Source organism: Chaetodon auriga, chromosome 9 (assembly GCF_051107435.1).
Source record: "Chaetodon auriga isolate fChaAug3 chromosome 9, fChaAug3.hap1, whole genome shotgun sequence".
Taxonomy (NCBI): domain Eukaryota; kingdom Metazoa; phylum Chordata; class Actinopteri; order Chaetodontiformes; family Chaetodontidae; genus Chaetodon; species Chaetodon auriga.
In genome coordinates, this window is record NC_135082.1 from 14164601 (window position 1) to 14189392 (window position 24792).

A 24792-nucleotide genomic window follows, 5' to 3' on the forward strand; every position below is an offset into this window, starting at 1 on the left:
AAGCTCATCTGTATAATCCCTCGTCTTCCTCCTCGCGCTGTGGACTCGTTGGTCTCTGTCTCCCTCCACTGGCAGCTGTTGACTCAAGGCAAACACTCAAACACACTAAAAAAACATTGGGCTTGAAATGAAATGAAACTTGCAATAAACACACATATTTTTCACTCAAAATCTACTGATACTGAGACGTTTTTACTAAATCCTCTCAAGGCAGTGACAGCTGCATGATTATTCTTTATTGATCATTGTTTTTCCTGAAATCTTTACATGTTCTCAACACAGAGTTTTACTGAATGCAGAATTTTCCATAAACAACAGTAACTCCGCTGTAAGCCAGCAGAGGGAAACCTCACATCTACTAACACTGACGATGAGTCTGGAAGTCTTATTCAACCCTCAGCAGGTGTTAAAGGTACACTTCATGATCAAAATGTCAACAAAAAAGCTGACTGCTGACACGTGACAGAGTGATTGACAGGCTTTGAATACGTAACAACACCCGAAAGCAGCTAAATGAAAGCTCTTACTATGAACTGTTTTGACAGGTTTTATTCTTGCTCTTTGTAAACATGGAAGCAAAGCATATCTATATTTGTAATTATAATCAAATGAGGAAAACACAAAACTATTTACAGAATTCACTATTTACAAGTTAACACTTTGAACATATCTGTGAATATGAGCTTTTTAAGGGTGCAAAAGTCCAGTTTGAGCTTCTTCTTTTTTCAGCTTGTTTTCACCATTTTGAGAATATACATAGCTAATAAGACAAATACAGATGCAAAAGTGAAAATAATTTATCTCCAGAACATCCAATGTTCTCTCCAAAGGAAAGTTTCAAGAAAATTGGAAGAAAAATCAAGCAGTCGGCTCCACTTGTGATCACAGAGTTACGATCACAACACATAACTTTTGTTCAATGAGAGCTTCCACACTCACAGACCATTTCTGTAGGAAGGTATTCATAGTGAGCTGCTCAGACGTGAATTTAAAAATAATAAAAACAGAAGATAATTTTCCCTCTAAAACCAATTTTCACATCCACAAACACACATGGCCAATCACAGCAGATGAGAGGCGACACTGAGCCGTCGGTTTCATGAAGTTAAAGTTTGGTTGCTGAACTTCTCGTTTCAACCATCACAACAGAGTCGTCTTGATGGTCCATCTTTCGAGGGACGGCAGAGCCTTCGGCTGTCTCGTGCTTCTTCTTCTTCTTCCAAGCAAAATAGACGACAATCCCAATAAATATGAGAATCGCCACAGCTGCTCGCAAACCTAATATGAGCAGGGAGTGATCTGTTCAGATAAAGAGACACAACAATCACATGTACAGTTATCGCTGTGACAGGAGTCAGTTTTCACTGATTTACAATGAGCACCATGAGTCATCTCTGCTGGAGGAAGTTTTGAGATACTTCTACTTCACTTGAGTATTTCCATTAATGCTACTTTATACCTGACAGCAAGAAAAACCTCTTTCAGCGTTCAGCAGGACTTAAAATGTGTCGTCTGTGCTGGAGAAAGCAACAGTTTGACGCTGAGATGTGATGTGAGAGGAGGACATCATGTCCATGTCCTTACCCACAGTGGAGGTCACTGTTTCTGTGATAGCGGTAGAGGTGGTTGTTGGCTGAATACACAGGGTGTTATGGGCTTCAAGCACCCACTGTGATATGTACGTCCCATTGGATAATGTGCACTCAATCAATATGAAGCCTGTGAGGGAGAAACAAATCAATGGCTGTCAGTTCATCATCACTGTCAAACTGTTCCACTCCTGTTCTCACTCACCACAGGTAGATATCGCCTCTTCTTTCCAGACTCTGCTGACACCATTGCTGACTGAGCAGACCAGTTGTCCTGAGACGTCTTGTTTCAGAGTGATGTCCTCACTCTCATTATCTCCAGAGAGGAGCTGAGCGTCTGTCAGTGAGTGTCCATCCAGAGTCCAGCTGTACTGAGGACTGTCCCCTCCCTCAGAGGAGCAGGACACCCTCATCTCTCCCTGGGACAGACACTCAGAGACCAGCCGGACAGAGGACACAGGAGCTGAAGGAAATGCACTCAGATCAATTTTGATGTGAACACAGTCTTCATCATTTTATACAGTTTCTAATACAGAACAAGTTACAGATATCTGGAGAATATGAGATACACGTAGCTGATCAGAAGAATATGACACACATGTCTATCAATTGTACTAAATTCCCCAGGAGGCTAAAAAAGTTGATTACCTTGAATGATCATCTGTAGAGTCAGTGTTTTCAAAGTCTTTCCTTTTGAATCAAACATTGTAAGAGCATATTCAGCACCATCAGTCCGTCTCAGGTCATTGATCCTAAATGTTCCATTACTGGGAGTAAATGATGATCTGTCTCCTATCAAATTAGACAAAATCTTATTTTCTCTCCAACTAAGTATACTCATTGTTTTGTTTGACCATGTGAATTTAAATATTTCTGAGGCCTTGTCCATCAGCTGGAGGACCACAGTTCCTCCCAAAGCTCCATAACACTGAGCTCCATCCTGTCTGCCATCACAGGAGGTTTCCACACCTGGAAAATTTGAAACATAAGTTGTAAAAAAAGAAAGAAAAGCATCTTGATCCTTTGATTTCTGTGGTCAGATACACAGAAACAGTGGCTTTGCTGCAGCTGTGTCTCCCTCAGACCACACTTTGCAAAGAAGTTATTCTTGTACAACTGAAAATTACACATGCCAGTGGTGCCATGTAACTGAGTACATTTACTAAAGTACTGTACTAGAGTAAAGTTTTGAGGTACTTGGACTTCACTTGAGTATTTCCATTTTATGCTGCTTTATACTTCTACTCCACTACATTTACTTTGAAGACTAATATCTTCGATACAACAAAACAAAACATGATGCATTGACATCGATGACACTGAACAAGAGTCTGTAAAGATGTTTGAATCAGCTCAAACTTGTCAGCATTGAAATGCTACTCATACAGTAATACATCAGCAATAATAATCCAACATTTGATTATATATAGTATATCAGATAAAATACTGTGGATGGGGTCATTTAGTACTGTACTGAGTACTTTCAATAGTTTAAGTTCATTTTGCTGGTTATTCTTTTCTACTTTAATGTAAGAAGTTCAATGAAGGACTTTTACTTGTAATGAGTATTTTTATACTGTGGTGTTGCTTGAATTAAAGGATAAGTTCACAAATTTCCAAATCTGTCTCAAAGCAACAGTCAAGTGTTAATGTGAACACTGAAAGAGGATTTTCTTTCTGTCATCATTTCATGCTGGCCAATGAAAGATCCCTTCTGAAGGTGCTTTTAATCCTCCTGCTCTGATTAACTCAGACTGTTCAATCTTCATTTTAGATTCAGATAAACTTTGGAATATATTTTTACACAAATCAAGAACTGGACTTTGTCCCCCATCACTTCCTTTGAAAGCACATTTGGACGGGATCTTTGAATGGCCAGTCTGAACAGGAGGAAGGATTACAGCAACAAAAACCTCTTTCAGTGTTCACATTAAAGAATTCTGACGCGATCCTGTCTGTGACTGGAAAACTGTTGTGGTTCAGCTGACAGCACCGACTTCCTTGCAAGTTAATTCCGTCCAGTGATTACAAACCTCTTTGTGTCAGGCACTGTTCAACCTTAAAGAGATCATAAATTGTTTCAGAGAACGTCCTTTCTGCTTGTTACACTGCTGTTATACTACACGAGGCGGTGAACTGCAATGATTACAGCTGCACCCACATTTCTATGCTGCTGATATCTATAGTATCATCCTGAGTTGACAAGCTGAACATAATGCTAATTCTCACGTGTGTCTACATTAGACAGCGAGGACTCTTCCTGTGTTTGCAGAGGAAGAATTTAATGTATCGTGGATCTTCTGTGTTGTTGAAAGAAACAGTTTGATAGAAAGTTGCGATGTGAGCGGAGGACATCATGTCCGTCTCCTTACCAACAGTTTAGATCTTTGTTTCTGTGGTCGTGGTAGAGGCTGTTGTTTACTCAAGAAGAAAAGAATGAATCGACTGCAGGGAGTTAGTTTTCACTGACTAATGAACCACGGGTCATCTGTGCTGGAGGGAGTCACAGTTGGATTGGAGAGTGTGATATTAGTGGAGGGTGTATTTGACACTGTGATGCTGGTCTCCTTACCCTCAGTAGTCGTCGTAGAGGTGGTTGTTGGCTTAATACACAGGGTGTTATTGGCTTCAAGCACCCACTGTGATATGTACGTCCCATTGGATAATGTGCACTCAATGAATATGAAGCCTGTGAGGGAGAAACAATCAATGGCTGACAGTTCATCATCACTGTCAAACTGTCCCACTCCTGTTCTCACTCACCACAGGTAGATATCGCCTCTTCTTTCCAGACTCTGCTGACACCATTGCTGACTGAGCAGACCAGTCGTCCTGAGACGTCTTGTTTCAGAGTGATGTCCTCACTCTCATTATCTCCAGAGAGGAGCTGAGCGTCTGTCAGTGTGTGTCCATCCAGAGTCCAGCTGTACTGAGGACTGTCCCCTTCCTCAGAGGAGCAGGACACCCTCATCTCTCCCTGGGACAGACACTCAGAGACCAGCCGGACAGAGGACACAGGAGCTGAAGGAAATGCACTGAGATCAATTTTGATGTGAACACAGTCTTCATCATTTTATACAGTTTCTAACACAGAACAAGTTACAGATATCTGTAGACTATGAGATACACGTAGCTGATCAGAAGAATATGACACACATGTCTATCAATGTTACTAAAGTCCCCAGGAGACTACAAAAGTTGATTACCTTGAACGATCATCTGTAGAGTCAGTGGTTTCAGAGTCTTTCCTTTTGAATCAAACATTTCAAGAGTATATTCAGCACCATCAGTCCGTCTCAGGTCGTTGATCTTAAATGATCCATTACTGGGAGTAAATGATGATCTGTCTCCTATCAAATTAGACAAAATCTTATTGTCTCTCCAATTAAGTATTCTTGTTGTTTTGTTTGACCATGTGAATTTAAATATTTCTGAGGTGTTGTCCATCAGCTGGAGGACCACAGTTCCTCCCAAAGCTCCATAACACTGAGCTCCATCCTGTCTGCCATCACAGGAGGTTTCCACACCTGGAAAATTTGAAACATAAGTTGTAAAAAAAGAAAGAAAAGCATCTTGATCCTTTGATTTCTGTGGTCAGATACACAGAAACAGTGGCTTTGCTGCAGCTGTGTCTCCCTCAGACCACACTTTGCAAAGAAGTTATTCTTGTACAACTGAAAATTACACATGCCAGTGGTGCCATGTAACTGAGTACATTTACTAAAGTACCGTACTAGAGTAAAGTTTTGAGGTACTTGGACTTCACTTGAGTATTTCCATTTTATGCTGCTTTATACTTCTACTCCACTACATTTACTTTGAAGACTAATATCTTCGATACAACAAAACATGATGCATTGACATCGATGACACTGAACAAGAGTCTGTAAAGATGTTTGAATCAGCTCAAACTTGTCAGCATTGAAATGCTACTCATACAGTAATACATCAGCAATAATAATCCAACATTTGATTATATATAGTATATCAGATAAAATACTGTGGATGGGGTCATTTAGTACTGTACTGAGTACTTTCAATAGTTTAAGTTCATTTTGCTGGTTATTCTTTTCTACTTTAATGTAAGAAGTTCAATGAGGACTTTTACTTGTAAGGAGTATTTTTATACTGTGGTGTTGCTTGAATTAAAGGATAAGTTCACAAATTTCCAAATCTGTCTTAAAGCAACAGTCAAGTGTTAATGTGAACACTGAAAGAGGTTTTTCTTTCTGTCATCATTCGTCCTGTTCATGCTGGCCAATGAAAGATCCCTTCTGAAGGTGCTTTTAATCCTCCTGCTTTGATTAACTCAGACTGTTCAATCTTCATTTTAGATTCAGATAAACTTTGGAATATATTTTGACACGAATCAAGAACTGGACTTTGTCCCCCATCACTTCCTTTGAAAGCACATTTGGACGGGATCTTTGAATGGCCAGAAGAGGCACAGTGACAGATATCTGCAGAATATGAGACATATGTAGCTTATCAATAGAATATGACTTGTATGTCTGTCAATATTACTAAATTCCCCTGAAGACAACAAAAGTTGTTTACCCTGAATGATCATCTGTAGACTCCGCAGTTCTATCATTTTTCCTTTTGAATCAAACATTTTAAGAGTATATTCACCACCATCAGTCCATCTCAGGTCGTTGATCCTAAATGTTCCATTACTGGGAGTAAATGATGATCTGTCTCCTATCCTATTATACAAAATCTTATTGTCTCTCCAACTAAGTATTATACTTCTTCTGATTGACCATCTGAATATAAATATTTCTGAGGCGTTGTCCACCAGCTGGAGGACCACAGTTCCTCCCAAAGCTCCATAACACTGAGCTCCATCCTGTCTGCCATCACAGGAGGTTTCCACACCTGCAAGTCAAGAAAAATAAACAAATATAAATATCACAGTTTGATCATTGAATTTCTGCAAAATGAATGACAGTGACAGTGTTTTGGTCACATGCAAATATTCATCTAAAGCAAATAAAAGTGGTTTTTGTGCAGCTGTGACTCGCTGACCACACTGAAAACACGCAGCTGACTGTCACGTAGGCCTGTGACTGCAACACAGATAAGGTTCAGCTAACAGAGGAAAATGACATTTTTTCATTTAGGTAAAAAGAATAATCCCACCCAGACATGACAAACTCATGCTGTGTTTGTTTCACACCTACAAAACTTTATTTGAAATGATGGTGGACAGTATAACTTTCACAAAGAGACATTAAATTAAATGAGGGGGAAAATGGATAAAATGTTGTGCAAGATATCAAGAATCATGAAGAACTTGGAGCTCAGAATTGTAACTTTCACTGCAATTGCACAATGACGTTGAATCGGTCTCTGGATTTGTTGTTACTCTTAGAAATAACCAGGTGTTTCTTAGAAAGTTCCTGAGCCATAAAAAAAACTCAGATATCAGTTGATCGTCGTATCTTAATTTAATCAATACAATTGGTCATTTCCTCAGAACCAACAAGCAGTTTCCTGCCTGCACTATTTGATCTGCAAACTCATGACTCTACTTGAATCCAATGGCTGAACAAAAACACTTCATTCACATCGTATTAAATCAAACGTTAATTTGTGTTATCGGTGTCAAACAGCTCACCGTGACAGAGTCCAAGCAGCATCAGCAACAGTCCAACCACAGCCTCCATGTGTCCTCAGCCTCTGTTGACCCCGTCAGCAGCTTCCAGACAAACTTTTCCACTTCACCCAAAAGCAAACATGCACATCCTACACCGAGCAGCAGAAAATGTGTCCCAAATAGTGATCAGCCTCAGAGCAGAACGTGTCAAAAAGCTGACCAAACGAGGTTTTGTTGCACTAATCTTTTTATAGGCAGAGAGGAGAGAAGTGATGTTTCACTTCCCTCTTAGCCCAGACCAAGAGGGCCACATGGGCGTGATGGAGCGAGTGGAAGAGAGGGAAACGTTCATCCTTCACACTGAAAGAGGATTTGAGACTGACAGCTGACATTTCTATATATCCATGTTCAAAGATTAATCAAGGAATTAATCAAAAGTAAAAAGAAACTGTATGTCTTGTCATCTCTGCTCCATCATTGTATTTCTTATCTGTAAATGAATTCAAAGTTAAATTTCATCAGATTTCACAGCGTGAGAAGCTGTTTGACTTCTCAAACCGTCACTAACCCACAAGCAGGTCATTACTATCAGAGCAGGCTGGACACATAACAACTATCTACACAAACCAAACTGGATTTTAGGTTTTGGTTTAGACAGTGAAGTCTTTGGATATGTACACATAAATAAAATTCATCCTACATTTCAGAGAAATTTGTATAATAACCAGTAAACCAGCAGAGGGAAACCTCACATCTACTAACACTGACGATGAGTCTGGAAGTCTTATTCAACCCTCAGCAGGTGTTAAAGGTACACTTCATGATCAAAATGTCAACAAAAAAGTTGACTGCTGACACGTGACAGAGTGATTGACAGGCTTTGAATACGTAACAACACCCGAAAGCAGCTAAATGAAAGCTCTTACTATGAACTGCTTTGACAGGTTTTATTCTTGCTCTTTGTAAACATGGAAGCAAAGCATATCTATATTTGTAATTATAATCAGATGAGGAAAACACAAAACTATTTACAGAATTCACTATTTACAAGTTAACACTTTGAACATATCTGTGAATATGAGCTTTTTAAGGGTGCAAAAGTCCAGTTTGAGCTTCCTCTTTTTTCAGCTTGTTTTCACCATTTTGAGAATATACATAGCTAATAAGACAAATACAGATGCAAAAGTGAAAATAATTTATCTCCAAAACATCCAATGTTCTCTTCAAAGAAAATTTTCAAGAAAATTGGAAGAAAAATCAAACAGACGGCTCCACTTGTGATCACAGAGTTATGACCACAACACATAACTTTTGTTCAATGAGAGCTTCCACACTCACGGACCATTTCTGTAGGAAGGTATTCATAGTGAGCTGCTAAGACGTGAATTTAAAAATAATAAAAACAGAAGATAATTTCTCCTTCAAACCCTATTGTCACATCCACAAACACACATAGCCAATCACAGCAGGTGAGAGGGAACGCTGAGCCGTCGGTTTCGTGAAGTTAAAGTTCGGTTGCTGAACTTCTCATTTCAACCATCACAACAGAGTCGTCTTGATGGTCCATCTTTCGAGGGACGGCAGAGCCTTCAGCTGTCTCGTACTTCTTCTTCTTCCAAGCAAAATAGACGACAATCCCAATTAATATGAGAATCGCCACAGCTGCTCGCAAACCACATATGAGCAGGGAGTGATCTGTTCAGATAAAGAGACACAACAATCACATGTACAGTTATCGCTGTGACAGGAGTCAGTTTTCACTGATTTACAATGAGCACCATGAGTCATCTCTGCTGGAGGAAGTTTTGAGATACTTCTACTTCACTTGAGTATTTCCATTAATGCTACTTTATACCTGACAGCAAGAAAAACCTCTTTCAGCGTTCACATTAAAGGATTCTGAAGCGATCCTGCCTGGGACTTAAAATGTGTCGTCTGTGCTGGAGAAAGCAACAGTTTGACCCTGAGATGTGATGTGAGAGGAGGACATCATGTCCATGTCCTTACCCACAGTGGTGGAGACTGTTCCTGTGATAGTGGTACCACCGTCACCACAGGTAGATATCGTCTCTTCTTTCCAGACTCTGCTGACACCATTGCTGACTGAGCAGACCAGTTGTCCTGAGACGTCTTGTTTCAGAGTGATGTCCTCACTCTCATTATCTCCAGAGAGGAGCTGAGCGTCTGTCAGTGTGTGTCCATCCAGAGTCCAGCTGTACTGAGGACTGTCCCCTCCCTCAGAGGAGCAGGACGCCCTCATCTCTCCCTGGGACAGACGCTCAGAGACCAGCCGGACAGAGGACACAGGAGCTGAAGGAAATGCACTGAGATCAATTTTGATGTGAACACAGTCTTCATCATTTTATACAGTTTCTAACACAGAACAAGTTACAGATATCTGTAGACTATGAGATACACGTAGCTGATCAGAAGAATATGAGACGTATGTCTGTCAATATTACTAAATTCCCCAGGAGGCTAAAAAAGTTACTTACCCTGAATGATCATCTGTAGAGTCAGTGTTTTCAGAGTCATTCCTTTTGAATCAAACATTTTAAGAGTATATTCAGCACCATCAGTCCGTCTCAGGTCGTTGATCCTAAATGTTCCGTTACTGGGAGTAAATGATGATCTGTCTCCTATCAAATTATACAAAATCTTATTGTCTCTCCAACTAAGTATATTTATTGTTTTGTTTGACCAGAAGAATATAAATATTTCTGAGACACTGTCCATCAGCTGGAGGACCACAGCTCCTCCCAAAGCTCCATAACACTGAGCTCCATCCTGTCTGCCATCACAGGAGGTTTCCACACCTGCAAGTCAAGATAAATAAACAAAAGTAAATATCACAGTTTGATCATTACATTTCTGCAAAATGAATGACAGTGACAGTGTTTTGGTCACATGCAAATATTCATCTAAAGCAAATAAAATTAGTTTTTGTGCAGCTGTGACTCGCTGACCACACTGAAAACACACTATTATTGATGCGCAGCTGACTGTCACATAGGCCTGTGACTGCAACACAGATAAGGTTCAGCTAACAGAGGAAAATGACATTTTTTCATTTAGGTAAAAAGAATAATCCCACCCAGACATGACAAACTCATGCTGTGTTTGTTTCACACCTACAAAACTTTATTTGAAATGATGGTGGACAGTATAACTTTCAAAAAGAGACACTAAATTACATGAGGGGGCAAATGGATAAAATGATGTGCAAGATATCAAGAATCATGATGAACTTGGAGCTCAGAATTGTAGCTTTCACTGTAATTGCACAATGACGTTGAATCAGTCTCTGGATTTGTTGTTACTCTTAGAAATAACCAGGTGTTTCTTAGAAAGTTCCTGAGCCGTTGACAATCAAGGTTTTTTTTTTTTTTCTTGAAATAGTTATCATGAGACGAGGAAGGGACATCGCATCCTTTTTTGCCCCAGTAAACAAAAAAGTGAGAGAAACAGCAGTGAGAAACAAATCAAGGTGAGCTCTTGAGAAGCATACAGTCTCTGAGCCCCCAGAGTGATGCCTGTTTAAAGGAGAGCAATGTTTTTTTCATTTGGCTGTTTGAATGATGCAGACATTGATGATTTAGGGCATGAGCTCCATCAATTTAAGAGAGTTTTGGACAGAAAAACAGAGTGGTGAAGTTAAAAAGTCATGTAGTACAGTTGAGCTGGTTTGTTTTATCGAGCCATACAGGGATTTTTGTTTGAGCTCTTTAGACTGTGCAAGATTGCTGTAACCCTTTCTGTAAGCTCAGCCTCTTCCGAACGCAGTTTCTCCACACTGAAACTGATGAAATCCTTCCTGCGGTCCCCCACTACTGATGAGAGACTCAGTGACCTTGGTGTCCTGAGCATAGTGTCCAGAGGGGTCAAGGCTCTGGATTTTGATGTATTTGTGGACCGTTTTGCCAGACAGCACAACTGCTGTGTCCTGTTGCTGTAGTCTAGTGTATCTATATTTTATTAAAATTCAATTGGTCCAGCATTGTGCCAGTTCGAATAATCAAGTATGTGTCAGGTCCTAGACTGTGTTCTGTTTTGCCGCTTCCTGTTTTATTTTGTAAGGTTTTCTCATTTCCTATTTTGTGTTTTTCACTTGTTTTGTGACTCCCGATCTGCCTCGTGATTTTGTACCGCTGCCTGTTCTGATTGCCACCCGTGTACCGACCTTGGACTGTTAAATAAATATCGTCTCTTTTACCTGAGAGTCTCTGGTCTGCTCTGTGGGTCCCCAGTTTGTCTGTCTGAACCTGACAGTGAGGACTTGACTGTCCACAGTAGTGGCGCTTTCATAAATAGGAAATGGAACATTGTTGTACCTTTTGTTGTACCCTGGAGTTTTGTTGACACTGACACCCTGTATTTGTACCCTGTACTGTATTTTTCATTTTTCATTTTTTATGGCCCTACCTCTCTTGCACCTGTATTCACTCTTGTACAAAATAAATGTTTATATGATTTTAAAGTAAAATAAAGTTTCAAATTTTTAAATATCCTTTGTTGCCATTTTTTTAATGTGCCCCTCTGGTTAAGTAAAATTTGTCTAGAACTGTTAAGTTCAGTTTTTAAGTTCAGGTGAAGTTCCTCAAATTATGATTTTTTTCTGGAATTACATTCAAAATAATGAAAAAGACTTCTACTATATTTCAACTTTAGGTGACTGTGCATCATGGTGTCTTGTGTTTTTAATGTTTCCTATGAAGATAAGCATCATGCTGCTGCAGTGAAGCATTGGTACAATGTAATAAAGCTTTTTTTTTTTTTTTTTTTTTCCTAATTTTAAAGCCACTTTAAGAATACTGTGAAATCAAGGGTACACTGGATTTATAAATTAAACGTGAGTGAAAGACATTTTTGAAAAGCAAGATGGAAAAATATCACTATTATTATGTAACTAATTCAACTGTGTCATGATTCCTGTATGAATTTGGTCACAGTGTGAATCAGTGAACACATCACGGAAGATGATTTCCAAGTGTACATTTTGAATATACTTGATCCTGTACCTGCATAAAATGTGTAAAAATAACCAGTTAAACAGCTCACCATGACAGACTCCGAGAAGCATCAGCAACAGTCCAGTCACAGCTTCCATGTCTTCCCAATATTCAGCCTCTGCTGACCCAGACAGCCACTTCCAGGCAAACTTTATTCAACAGCAAGCGTGCACATCATACCCTGAACAGCCTGAAGTGTCCTCTCTCAGTGATCACATTGAGACATGGCGTGACAACTCTACCCAAGCACTATGATCTTATTATAGTACAGCTGATAGAGCAAAGAGGAAGCACAGTTCGTGTGGCCAACTCTTGCAAAGTTATCAACACCAAAAGCCCAGTAATCAGTCATCTGCTTGTCTATTTGATGTCTTCTCCTGGTGTCTTCCCCTGCAGACTGTTTCAGGCCAATATACACTATCACTGAGCTTTGCACTGTGTCGGACTAACTGAAGAAGTGAAAACATGTAAAGTTTTGTCTTTATTTTTGACAGGCAGAGCAAAGATGCATCCACATTAAATGCTCAGCAACACTTATTTTACTTTAAGTTGATTTTCACACAGCTTTATTTGCTTATTTTACTACAAAGGTCTTTTGGACCAAAAGTCTTGAAACTCTGTGAAAGGACTTCATTAGCGATGCATTCAGCCCTCAGACCATCATCAAGAGCTGTGAATTTTACTGTTGCTCTGCTTCAACATAATTAAATCCATATTTCTTTGGAAAATGGACTGAAGGCATTCTGCCAACATCAAGTTGTTTTAGGAGGACAGTTGATGTTTTCATGCCCAGGATGGTTGTATGCACTGTATGAAACCTCTATGAAGTCATTTTAACACTTTCTATTTATTTATTTAATTATTTGCATCAGTCTCTATGCTGGACTAATTCAAACTGCGTCTTGTGTCTATTCACATCACGGTAAAGGACGCAGAATATGGCAGCCAACTGGTCATCTCAGTTCCTCATATATGCTGGGAGCATGTTGAGTAATTTATAACAAAAAAAAATCTTTTTGGTTAGCTGTGCATCATTAACAGGAGACTGTAAACTAAGCGTTTCAACAGAGGTGTGAAAATGGTTTCTTGAGTTCCATGTAGAATGTAAATGAGATTATATGTAAAGTTTCACCACACTGACATCGCACTGAGCTATAAAGAAAGTAAAAATAAACTGTATGTAAAGTATCATATCGTATCTGCACAGCTTTTCCCACAGCTTTTCTTTTATTTATTTTTTTTTTTTTGAACAATCATGTTCATTTGAGATGAAAATAGAAATAAAACATTTGCATAGGCTATGTCTACAAAGTGTGGTATGTCTCTACTTTAAACATAATGAGTGGGAAATGAGACTAGGCACAGGATTTCAGGGGACTTTTACAGTCATTAAAACTTTCATCTCTGCTGTACTATTTGTATATACACAGAAAAGCATATATTTTAGGTAATGAAAACAATTGTGAAGTCTCTGTAACTAACAGACAAAGTATATACATCATGAAACATAAATGTCTCTTATATCCAGGCTGAAAAAGAACAGAAAGCTCCATTTAAAAGTGATTATAAACAAATGTTAATTATTCGGGACATAATGTGAGAGAAAACTAAACACAGCTTGCAGACGTCACCCTAACACAACATGATTAATAAGCCTCATCATTAACCAATAAGAGCTAGATAAACAGCCTTTAGAAATAAACCATTCTTGCCATCTACTTCCTGGTAATCTTTGATGTAATATTCAATAAAAGCACTACACGAAGTCATAAATAACTGGTGCTGTTAAAGTATTGTTTATTCATATCAATAAAGTTATTGTAACTGTTAGAAATAATGCAACTTAATCAGACAGCAGCATTTAATTGACAACATTGTCCCATTATGTAAAAAGCACAATGAACATGCAATATTCAATAAGGTATTTACACTGGTGCTGTCTTTAGAGATTGTTACAGTCATTCCAGTACACTTAAAAGACAACTTTTTGGTGTGTCAATTATGACAATCACTTTTTTATTATCTATCAGCAGAGCAGATCAAACCTACAATGATTTACACCATTTTATTCTGACCCGTGACCTCACAAATATGGTGGCACAGCTATGCTAAAATTAGATGGACATGATGCATACACAAGTATTTGTTAACACGAATGCAAGATATGAAAAGAAAACGCCAAACAGCTCCAGCTCCCAAGTTGTGCGGACAGTCTCGGTGGTTCTCAGAGTCTCCAGTTTTCCGTTATAAAGGTCCAGTTCATCAAAGTCCAAACTCATACTTTGGTGTTTATTCTCAGTTATTTACCTGAGCCTGCACAAAAGACGGAATAAAGCAAAATGATTTCACAGTTAAAGCAGGATGTCTGCCAACATATTATGGCATTGACTGAAAAGCTGAAAGACAAACAGGCTTGTCATATCTGACCTGACTTCTTATGACGCCTCATTTTGCAGTAGACACAGCAAGATATCATCATCATTAACAGCAGAGCACCCACTGCACAACAGACTAGGATCAAGATGGGCAAAATGTTTTCTGAGGAGAAGAAACCACAATGTTAATTATATGTACTTATAACCCACAAGGGCTCTATAAACAGATCCAAACACAAGTATCAAGGCTAATCTGACTTCTACAGCTGTTCTTAGAGTGCAGGTGCTATGCAGCTCACAAAAGGGATGTCCGGAGGATACACTCTGTGTTTATGTTTGGTTTACACACTTAAAGATATGTGTTTGAGATGAGTGTCAAGCTAAAGTTTTGATTTGACTTTCTTGTCAGACGTGTCTGAAATTTGTCTCACTGTCTCACATACATGAAAAAACTCAACACATGTCAAAACTATAGCAGGTTAACACCCCCGATGGATGTTTTCCAAATCTCTACAACACAGATGGTAGACAAAAAAAAGAGAAAAACACCCAGGCTGACACATACTGAGAGTTCCTGTAAACGTTCTGCACTAACGCTTCTTTTTCACACGGCCTTGCATCAGTGCTAAGCAAAGGTAACCCAGGGAGAAGATTTCGTAAAATCGGAAATAAACAGTGACTAAACAGAAATCTGCAGCATACCTTAAGAATATTCTCTCTGCTGCCATGCAATGCAGGACTCACTTATATTCTTTTCACTTTTAGATTTGCATGCAAGTTGCTAATAGGAACAGAAAGTGTCACCCAGTTAAAGAGAAAAGGTAGTTTTTGGGAGAAGCACTGCACAGCCTTCATATCAGCAGGTGTTTGGATCACAGTAAACGCTGAGTGCACGGTGGAGAGTTTCACTGTTCTCAATGAACAGTATGAAAAAGTTGCAGAACACTATGATCAAAGTTGGTGAATTAAGATTCCTCTGTTTTCTCCTTTAATCTCTTATTTTACGCTGCTAGGTCGGCGCATTGTGTTTTCTGTTTTCACTGAAGAAGGTTAAATTTGAAACACTTGCCTTGAACATCCAGTTTTATGTGAATGTTTTTCACGAGCATCCCATTTGCATCAAAGACGTCTATGATGTATTGACCAGAATCATTCCTCTCCACGTTCGAGATCTTCAGGGTCCCGTTGTTGATGAAAAACTGGGTCCTGTTTGTGAATGGCTCCTGTATTGTCACCTTTTCTTTCTTCAGAGTGAACACATTTATGGATCCAGTGGGAAGCTGTTTCTTACACCGCAGCTGATGCCCGCTGGCATTGGTCATGGCTTGGATATACACTGATCCTCCCAGAGTAACAGAACACAGAGATGTGTTGTGGGTGGCATTACATTTAATCTCAGGATCTGGAAAGAAAGCTAGAAAAAAGCACATTCCATAGAACATTTCACCTTTTGCATATTATTACAATAATTCTGCAAATTGTTGAGCTTGGATTTGGATTTTACCATGTGTCACTCCAGCTAACGTCACAAGAAGAATCAGAACTTGCTCCATGCTGCTCTGTCATCCAGAATGATGTTTGCCTTAAAAAGATATATGATCTCCAGGAAACCGACGAATCAAACACTGTTAAATCTACTGAAATGAAAAACGATGATGAACCTCGGCCCAGAGGTTGTTCCAGATACTGACAGGAAATGGTAAATGGGTGGCGGTTAGGCACAGTGGTCGGAAAGCAGGAAATGAAATGCTCTCACATCTCCTTGCAAACACAAGCCTTTGAGCAGCGCGCTGTAACTGTAGTGTTATGATGTAGCTACAGCACGTGCAAGCTTTTGTCCCTCTTGGTTGAAATCCCATCTGTGTTACTGAACCTCAGCTTAGCATTAGCTAACAGTGCGTGACACAGATAACAGTTTCAACATGTTTCAACCACAGTTTGTGCAAAGTATTGGCTAAGGCCACTATGGTTGTTTTTAAGGTACTTGCTCTTGATCTGCCAAAAAAAATGGAAATGAGAATTCTAACAATGCATGTACGCACACGCATGTGGGTGACTGCAAGAGACAAAATGAATTAAGGCTTGTGGTTTCCCTTAGAGGCCACTGACCAATCTGTGGCCTCTAAGGGCAGAATTCATTATGGTCACACAAGTTTCCTACAGATCTACCTGTAGGTCAGGTAACCTTAACTCTAATCTCTTCATGCAGAGGAGCAACTTTATATGCTTCTGTGCACAACTTGCTGAAACATGTACTGGCTATTGCTTGATGAATCAGCACAATAGCGTACACTTTCGTTTCCTACCATTGAGATGCAGGTAACTACAGAGTTATTCTTAATGTGTTATGCTTTGCCGAATTTAGCACCAGAGCTGAACCAAAGCCACAAGCCTCTCCGCTGTAACGGTCTCTTTCCACTCATAGCATGTTTACTAATCCCTTTGATACTAATAATCTTGTAACAAGCTCTTAAATCATAGTGGTGACAAATGCGCCTTCAGCAAAAGCCCATAAGCTCATTTTAGTTGTCTTGAATGGCAATGAGATTGTACTCACACATGGACTGAAAGAACAAGAAAAGCCTCTTCTGATATTACAGGGTTCAGCAGAAAAAAAATGTGTAAATAAACAGAAGAAGTTGAGAACTGGATTTGAATGAAAGAAAATAAATCTTGCAACTAATGTCACACCGACATAGAGGTAGTCATGATTTATATTCATCATAGTTACAAACGGTTGCAGATGATTTCTCCTTGTTACCTTGTAATGCATGTCAAATACAGTATTTCTGATTTATAAAATAAGCTGATCTTGTATGCTTCTCTGTCTCTTGGGAAAACAGTGTCCTTGATTGTCAACAAAGCATAATGTAACACAGCTGTCATCTTGTAAAATGGAATCAAGTCTTGTTTTTCAGAACAGAATATTCAACTCACACATTTTTTATTCTAAATGGATACAAACCAACTGAACATTTAACACTTTCATTGGACTTTTCCACCAATCAGTTCTTCTAGCGAGACCGAACATACACCTGCAGCTACGACTCAGTTACTGCAGCTTGATCTTGCAGAGGTTTTGTTCATTTATCGAGAAAAAGAAAACACAAACGTTCCATCGACAGACAGAGCCCTCCTTCATATGACCTTGTCCTTCAGGGGTCTCCACTGAACCTTTGGAAGTCATGTCCTTTCTATATCCTGTTGGACATGATCCTAGTGTTGAGTCTCCTGAAAAATGACCTGCTTTTGGACAGTTTAAGCTTCTTCTTCCAATCCTTGTTCTTTTTCTGATAGACGCTGTCCCAGTTCTCCTCCTCATCATCTCCTATCCAGGGCACCCAGGCACCTCCGTTCAGGTGGGGGTCAGCCCGTAGGTCCTCTGATGGGTACCTCACTGGCACCGCGGTGCGATTGTAGTACACCAATCTAGCCAGCAGCTCTTTGACAACATCTGGTCTCTGCTCAGAGATGTCAAAACGTTCATAGGGGTCTGCGGAGATGTTGAAAAGCCACACTGATTTCCGGGGTTCGGTGTGGCGCTCCAGGTTCCACCAGCTGCCAGGGAAACCTGGAAGCATCTGTGGCGGTGTCCAGTCTCCATAGCCGGGGTCTCCTGTTAAGAGTTTCCAGTCTCCAACTCGTATGGAGGCCTGCACGGCTGTATTCCAAATGCCGTATCCTTTTTGCAGGGAGCCACTGCGTGCACGGTTATACAGAGGGTCAATATTGTGGAGGATCTCCAGCCTGGGTGACTCCTTCCCCTCACTGATGGCCTCCCAAACATCATACCCATCCACCCCTTCGGTCAGGGACTCATTGCCACCTGCTAATCCAACCAGTGTAGGGTACCAGTCAGTGATGTGCACAAGGGCTTTACTCACCCTCCTCTTCTTCCTCAGCAGAGGACTGTGGACGAACCCCAGACCTCGGACGCCACCCTCCCAGTAGGTACCTTTACGTCCTCTGAGCGGCCAGTTACTGCCGCCAGACAAGGGCTGACCACCGTTGTCAGTAGAGAAGATGATGACACTGTTCTGGTAGTAACCATACTTGCGGAGAGCGTATGTTATATTACGTACAGCCTCATCTACAGCTGAGACCATAGCAGCATATTTCCTGCGCGCCACGTTTCCCAGCCCACGGTACGGGTAGATGTACTCCCGCGGAGACTGCAGGGGTGTGTGAACAGCCTGGAAGGAGAGGAAGATGAACAGCGGCTGGGACTGAGCATCATGGGTTGCCAGGATCTTGCGGACTCTCTGTGTGTAGAGATGGGTGGAGTATTTGCCCCTCTGACCCCAGGCGACCGACTCACCCTCATGGAGGTCGAAGCCACACAGCCCTGGGCCGTCACAGGAGTCATAGGTATAGTAGTTCACACTGCCCGTTAAGGAGCCAAAGTACGTGTCAAAGCCGCGGCGAGTGGGCAGGCACTCCTTCTTGTAGAAGCCCAGGTGCCACTTGCCGACCATGTGGGTGGAGTAGCCCAGCTCCTGCAGCCTCTGGGGGAGGGTGACCTGATCAAAGGGCAGGCAGTTGGGCTGGCGGGGCCGGATGATGGAGTGCTGCAAGCCAGTGTGAATTTGGTACCTGTAGGGTTAATGATTAAGAAAACAGTCAAATGACAAATGTGTTATCAATAATCAGATCCAACAGATGGTTAGATAATCACACACAGAAGGATGGGACAGGAGGTAAGAGAGGAGGGGAGGGGAGGGGGAGATTGTTCCCATTTCCTCCCTCAACTTCATACGTGGTTAACAAATGTTGAAGAGGTGAAGACAGACAGGCCACATAAAGAGCTGTGTTTGCTGCCGACATGTTTTGTTTTCTTCTGCTTTGTTTCGCCTAAAACTTGATCTCAGATTTTTTTTTAAACTTTTGTTTTACTTATCTCAGGTATGTATACAATCCAAATAAACAAGAAAAAGACAAAGTACTTACTTGTGTCACCAGAGTCTAAATATGGCAGGAAGAAAAATTGAATCAAAATGATCTCATGATTCTTAGATCTCATATTCATGTTAATGCTGAACGTTTCCAAACTGGAGTAATCTGCTTTTTCATACAGCAAACTTTTATTTAACATCTCAGAGAAATCTCAGTAAATGTCAAATATAAGACATGGCAATAAGAGTTTATTTTATGGCTTTGTACCAGTTTTGAGCTAAAGTAAATGAATGTGCTGCTTTGATCATACCAGACCAATACTGTGCATGAGAGGGACTTCCACTGCAGTTCTCTCAGAAACATATCAGGACACACTCCAGAAGACTACAGCCTGTGTTATGATACTTTTATTTATCTATTTTTCGTTACTCCTTTTTATTTTTGAAACATGAAGAACAACATCCCAAATCTATCGATATGAAACGTGAAAAATAAGTGTAAAATTTCTTACTGTAAAATACATCTGCTCTAATAATTGCATTTCATTATGAAAGCAGATTTATCTTTTAGACACTAAGAACAAATTTGAGGTACCTGCACTCTACTGGAGTATTTCCATTTTACGCAACTTTTCACTCCATTCCACTTCAAAGGGAAATATTATAATATATAATATATATTTTAACTACACTACATTTGTCTGAGAGCTTTGGTCACTAGTTGCTTTTCAGATGATAGTTTTTCACCGGTCCCTTCCTGTCCAGTGAGACAGGACCTTAGCAAGGTATTGAAAGCAGGACTCGTATAACTGAATCCTTCAACCGGCCTCAGGTGAGGACACACACTTTACCTGCCGGTGATGAGCTGACTGCGGGACGGGGTGCAGATGGGCTGGATGTAGTAGCTCTCCAGCTTCACTCCGTCCGCAGCCAGTTTGTCCAGCGCCGGCGTCCTGATGTCAGAGCTGTGGTAGCCGATGTCGTTGAAGCCTTGATCGTCTGTCATGATGAAAATGATGTGAGGAGGCTGCGCGACAGGAGGCCGGTCCACAAATGTTTGCTCGGGCTCGTTCTCCACCTGGTTGGGACTCATCAGGTCCCAGGTCAGGTACCCGAGGCTGAGCAGGCTCATCATGGAGAACCCGGTCAGAGCAGTGGTAGCCATGGCTCCACCTGGTCCACTTTAAAGCAGTCAAAGTAGCGAGGATTCAGTGTACTGTCAGCAAATCATTGTGCTGTGAGGATGGGATGGATTAAAACTCAGCGGATGCCACAGATGTTGAAAATCTCAGTTCATCAATCCAAAACGTAGTAGAGACTCCAAGTAAGGCTACACGTCCATCCTGAGTGACTCTGCACACTGCTTCAGCCTCCTTTGACCACACTTCACTTTCCCCAGTGGTCCCATTAACCCCGCCCCTGTGCCTCCTCCCTGGAATAACATCAGCCCCCTACCAAGCAAAAAAAACATGTTTCCACTACATCCAGGTGTTAACAGTGAGTTTACATCTTACATTAGATCTCTAATGGTAGCCTATAATTTTAATATGTCTAGGCAGCAGGAAGATATTTTTGCTATATATGCATATCATTTTTAGGAATTTGATGACTGTAGCTCGGCTGCACAGTTTGACATTTTGATCCATTCAGTGTAAAAAAAGGCTTTAAACATGAAAGTCTCCCTCAAACACCCTCCTCTTCATCCACACCATTTCATGGCATTTTGGTTTCAATGAACCACGCTGCCTACTTTACAAATGACTAGAAAGCACGAAAAAAAAATCCCATCTGACCTGGTTTAGCAGTGGATGACAGAGACTCTACAGAAAGACCCTCACTCAGAAAAACACGGTGTGTGGGGGAGATGTGAGTCGCGGGGCGGCTACGGGGCCCTAAGGGGCCCTGCAGACACAATCACGGACACTGTTCGCCCACTCCACTCCACTGCACTCACAAACACTCTCTTATTATTCCTGCTGTTTTATGAGTGCTGCAGACCTGAGGAGAGAGACAGAGCAGACGTCCCTGACTCTGATAACATCTCCAACCAGGCGTCAAAGAACCACTTGACAAATCCTCCAGCAGGTCAACAGAAAGCAGCAGGACTGCACAGCCTCAGCCACAGCTCCTGTGTGCATGCGTGGATCCACAGCATCATGACTGTAGACCTTCATAATGCTGCAGATTCACTTTGACTGGGAATCAAGGAGGGCCCATGGAGAGCAAAATATTGATTTTGCTTTGTTATATGCCAGCGTTGACTGATGCGTCTGTGCCATTAGCCAGCGCCCTTTCAATGTAAAGGCTGACTCCGGCTGTGGTGTATTCATACATGGTCATGGGCTACACTGAGGTCCCTGTCTGTGTGTCTGTGCCTGTCACATGAAAGGTGCTACAACATGAGATATTCTGTAACAGCACCTACAAAAAATAAGACATTCTGATCTTGAGGTTTGCCAAATTTCACAACCTGCATGAGGTAGCATGGCGGTCAGGCAAGAAAGCCCACATGCAGACTTACCGGACTAGAAATATCAACAGCCATGGGGTCACGGAGCATATTGTACATGCTGTTAAACTACATGAGAGAAGGCAAAAAACAAAAAGTCTTTCCATCATGGATGCTTTTTAATTCCTGAAGCCCCACATCTGTAGGATGGGGCCTAATCCCAGGCATAAAATACAATATTGATAATAAGAATATTTGCATCCTCTTTTAAACCCAAATCTGTTGAATAAGTCAAAGTTATTGAGGTGAAATGTGACCCACACATAAAAAATGAGATGTGTCGTTGTCAGGAGTTGGTCAACACACTGGAAGGTAAAACATCACACTTTGCAAATATTGATCATGGTTACGGGGAGACTTGTGGGCACGGAGGTCGCGGGGCAGCCAAAGGAAGTATGATCCTCCCCTAAAGGGCGTGAAGCTGCGGCCGGAGGTGTTTGCCCACCAGCGGCATCTTTGGAGCAGAGTTTAAGGCAGGTCAGGCCGGGAAAGAGAGAGAAGAAAAAAATGATTGAGGTGCACCTGAAGTTTTACACCATCGTGTTTATTTATGTAGTTTTCCTGGAGGGAGCGGCTTGGACAGCAACAATCCCACCAAAAACCAAACCAGAGACATGTTGTGCAACCACACTGAGGGGCTTCATGGTACTGATCAATGCGAGTTCATGATATGTGTGAACAACGCAGACAGAGAGTTAGTAGTGTGTGTGTGTGTGTGTGTGTGTGTGTGTGTGTGTGTGTGTGTGTGTGTGTGTGTGTGTGTGTATGTTGCCAGGAAAGTTAAGAGTCTCCAGGTCTTTGGGCAGCCACACTTACGAGATGTGACTCATCTGTTTTCTGTTGGTCAGAGGTGTAACTGCGGCAGCTCCCCGAGTCAACAACAACTCTACTCACAACCAACACCGCTACACAAACAACACACACACACAAATATTAATGCAAGCGCATCCCCACATACTCGTCTGAAGTCTGAGAAGATGTTGATGGGTCGATGCTGCAGATATTTTACAGCTTACATCGCACATCTGCCAGTACTTTTTTGACCTGTCCTCTGGCCAGAAATAAAGAATTCAACCATTAGCCAAGAAATGGTTTGATGGCAGTATTTATGGAAACAGTTACCTTACAATGCACCACGAGTAGGCGTTTCATGGACCCTTAAATGTTGAACAAACACCATGCTCGGTTTCTGGAGGTTATTTTCAGGTTTTTGTTTGTCATGTCTTATTTTGGGCTGCTGCTCAATGTCAAAATGAGCTAAGAATAAAAGAAATATGTTAATTCATTAGCATTCTTGTAAACCGTGGCTGTCTCATTCCAGGAAAAGCTCGATTCAAGCACAGTTAGTGGTCGTGACAGGTATGTCAAAGAGGGTCACTCCAGTTTAATGAAGCAGTCATGCTGAGTTGCAGTTGACCCATATGTGACTCAGTGGAAAGTCTGCAGATCACATTCTCAGACTTTTATTTCATTCATTTCATCTCTTTGATTTCTCTCTCCTGCTTTCCTAAATGTAAATGTTTTCTTTACCGCACACTGCTCCGTGACTACATGTCCTCAAGACGTGTTCACAGAGGAAAATTCACCGTTAGTAATTAGAGATTTAAACAGGCGAGAGCAAGCTGGATCAGGCTGTTTCAAAGTCTCTGAGTTGCATTTAAACTTTGCTGTGAACATCTGTGGTGTGTTTGTTGGTTGTGCGTTAACCTCCTAGTTTATCCAATTTCTTGCAGAGGATGTGAGCAGAGTGTCATGGAACATCATAAATTTAACGACACCCTGTTTCGCTGCTTCTTAATTGAAAGTGGATTTAAGAAACACAATCAAAGCGTGGTTTCGTGCAGAGAGGAGCGGCTCGTGAACGAAGTTAGCTGTGTGTTGACCTGTCACCTCTGTTTCTGGGCTTACATTTTCCCTCCGTCAGATCAATCTTAATGAACAAAAAGCCAAAGCAGTATAAACTCACGTGTTTCATCTCCGAGGATTAACCAACGTCATTTCATTTTTACGTCACTTTCCAACCTGGTTCTAAACCTTTTCCTGGGGAGCCGTGAAATGCAATAATGAGTTGAAAGGGAAGCAGAGACTGGGGGGTGCTGCTGCTGCTGCTGCTGCTGCTGCTGCTGCTGCTGCTGCTGCTGCTGCTGTGTCGACCAGATGTTGGCTTTGGCTAAAGGAAGAGGTGCTGTTACTGAATACGGCTGCTCCCCTTCACCATGAACACTACCCCCTTTCTAATCAAGGCAGCCCTGCCAGTAAGCCTGCACATTACTTCCCCTCTCACCCCAATTTTCTAATCTGAGTAAGACGGGACGGAGGGTTTCTTTCTTCCTGTGCGCCAACCTCTGAGCCAAAACCTTTACTTCAGTCGGACTGTATGCAGCTTGTCGCCCCTCAACTATGTACAAAAGCACCTTTGTTAGTAGAGTTATCATTTTTTCAACATCAGTTCATCAAAACTGGGGTAAGTTTAGGGCAAAGGAACCTCTTTCTCTCTCGGTTCAGTTTAGTTGAATTTAACAGGCTTCACTGATGTGCAGGCCAAAAATCTCTGACAAACAGTTTTTGCCCTGCAGAGGCAGACAGCAGCGACTACACTGAAGCTGAGAGAAAAGGTTTAAAGTTTTCAGGCTGGCTTGCATAAATGCATAACAGATAGAATTTGTAACGCCTTCATTTTGTGCCCTTTAAAGTTTATCATGACTGGAATTACACAAACTGAATTACCAAGATGTTGGCTCATCAAAGTGAACATATTCCATTTACTGGAATGGAACATCTGTAATGAAATTTAGTTTTAGTTAAGCGAGGGTGGCTTT

At 41.2% G+C, this 24792-nt stretch overlaps 2 protein-coding genes and 1 long non-coding RNA gene across 4 annotated transcripts; all 3 read right to left on the reverse strand.

Moving 5' to 3' along the window:
* Positions 1–504: 504 nt before the first annotated feature.
* Positions 505–12295, reverse strand: LOC143326268 (uncharacterized). Of its 2 annotated transcripts, XM_076739824.1 has the most exons (8): positions 12247–12295; positions 9684–10004; positions 9241–9498; positions 6147–6467; positions 4796–5116; positions 4353–4610; positions 4162–4278; positions 505–1299 (listed from the first exon to the last, which is right to left on the reverse strand). In XM_076739824.1, exons 1-8 carry the CDS (start codon positions 12293–12295, stop codon positions 1106–1108), a joined length of 1839 nt encoding a protein of 612 aa, XP_076595939.1. In that variant the 3' UTR covers positions 505–1105. The 2 variants fall into 2 exon arrangements, with proteins under 2 accessions (XP_076595939.1, XP_076595940.1); XM_076739825.1 differs by lacking the exons at positions 9241–9498; positions 9684–10004; positions 12247–12295 and adding an exon at positions 7210–7360.
* A 1254-nt stretch (positions 12296–13549) lies between these two features.
* On the reverse strand, positions 13550–16260 carry LOC143326270 (uncharacterized). Its single transcript, XR_013077609.1, has 4 exons — positions 16077–16260; positions 15642–15986; positions 14625–14735; positions 13550–14510 (listed from the first exon to the last, which is right to left on the reverse strand). It is a non-coding gene; the product is annotated as an uncharacterized LOC143326270 (long non-coding RNA).
* Positions 16261–17766: 1506 nt separating this feature from the next.
* Positions 17767–20629, reverse strand: LOC143326077 (arylsulfatase I-like). The gene is made up of 2 exons (XM_076739549.1): positions 20316–20629; positions 17767–19165 (listed from the first exon to the last, which is right to left on the reverse strand). Exons 1-2 carry the CDS (start codon positions 20627–20629, stop codon positions 17767–17769), a joined length of 1713 nt encoding a protein of 570 aa, XP_076595664.1.
* Between the last annotated feature and the right edge of the window lie 4163 nt (positions 20630–24792).

Bases quoted from the DNA above. Each gene is read 5' to 3' on its own strand.
- LOC143326268 (XM_076739824.1), bottom strand. From the start codon at position 12,295: ATGGAAGCTGTGACTGGACTGTTGCTGATGCTTCTCGGAGTCTGTCAT. The intron at 6,468-9,240 runs GTGACGGTGGTA...CTTGACTTGCAG, and splicing joins AGAGACGATATCTACCTGTG to GTGTGGAAACCTCCTGTGAT. The intron at 4,611-4,795 runs GTAATCAACTTT...CATTTCCTTCAG, and splicing joins TCTACAGATGATCGTTCAAG to CTCCTGTGTCCTCTGTCCGG.
- LOC143326077 (XM_076739549.1), bottom strand. From the start codon at position 20,629: ATGGCTACCACTGCTCTGACCGGGTTCTCCATGATGAGCCTGCTCAGC. The intron at 19,166-20,315 runs GTAAAGTGTGTG...TTAACCCTACAG, and splicing joins AGTCAGCTCATCACCGGCAG to GTACCAAATTCACACTGGCT.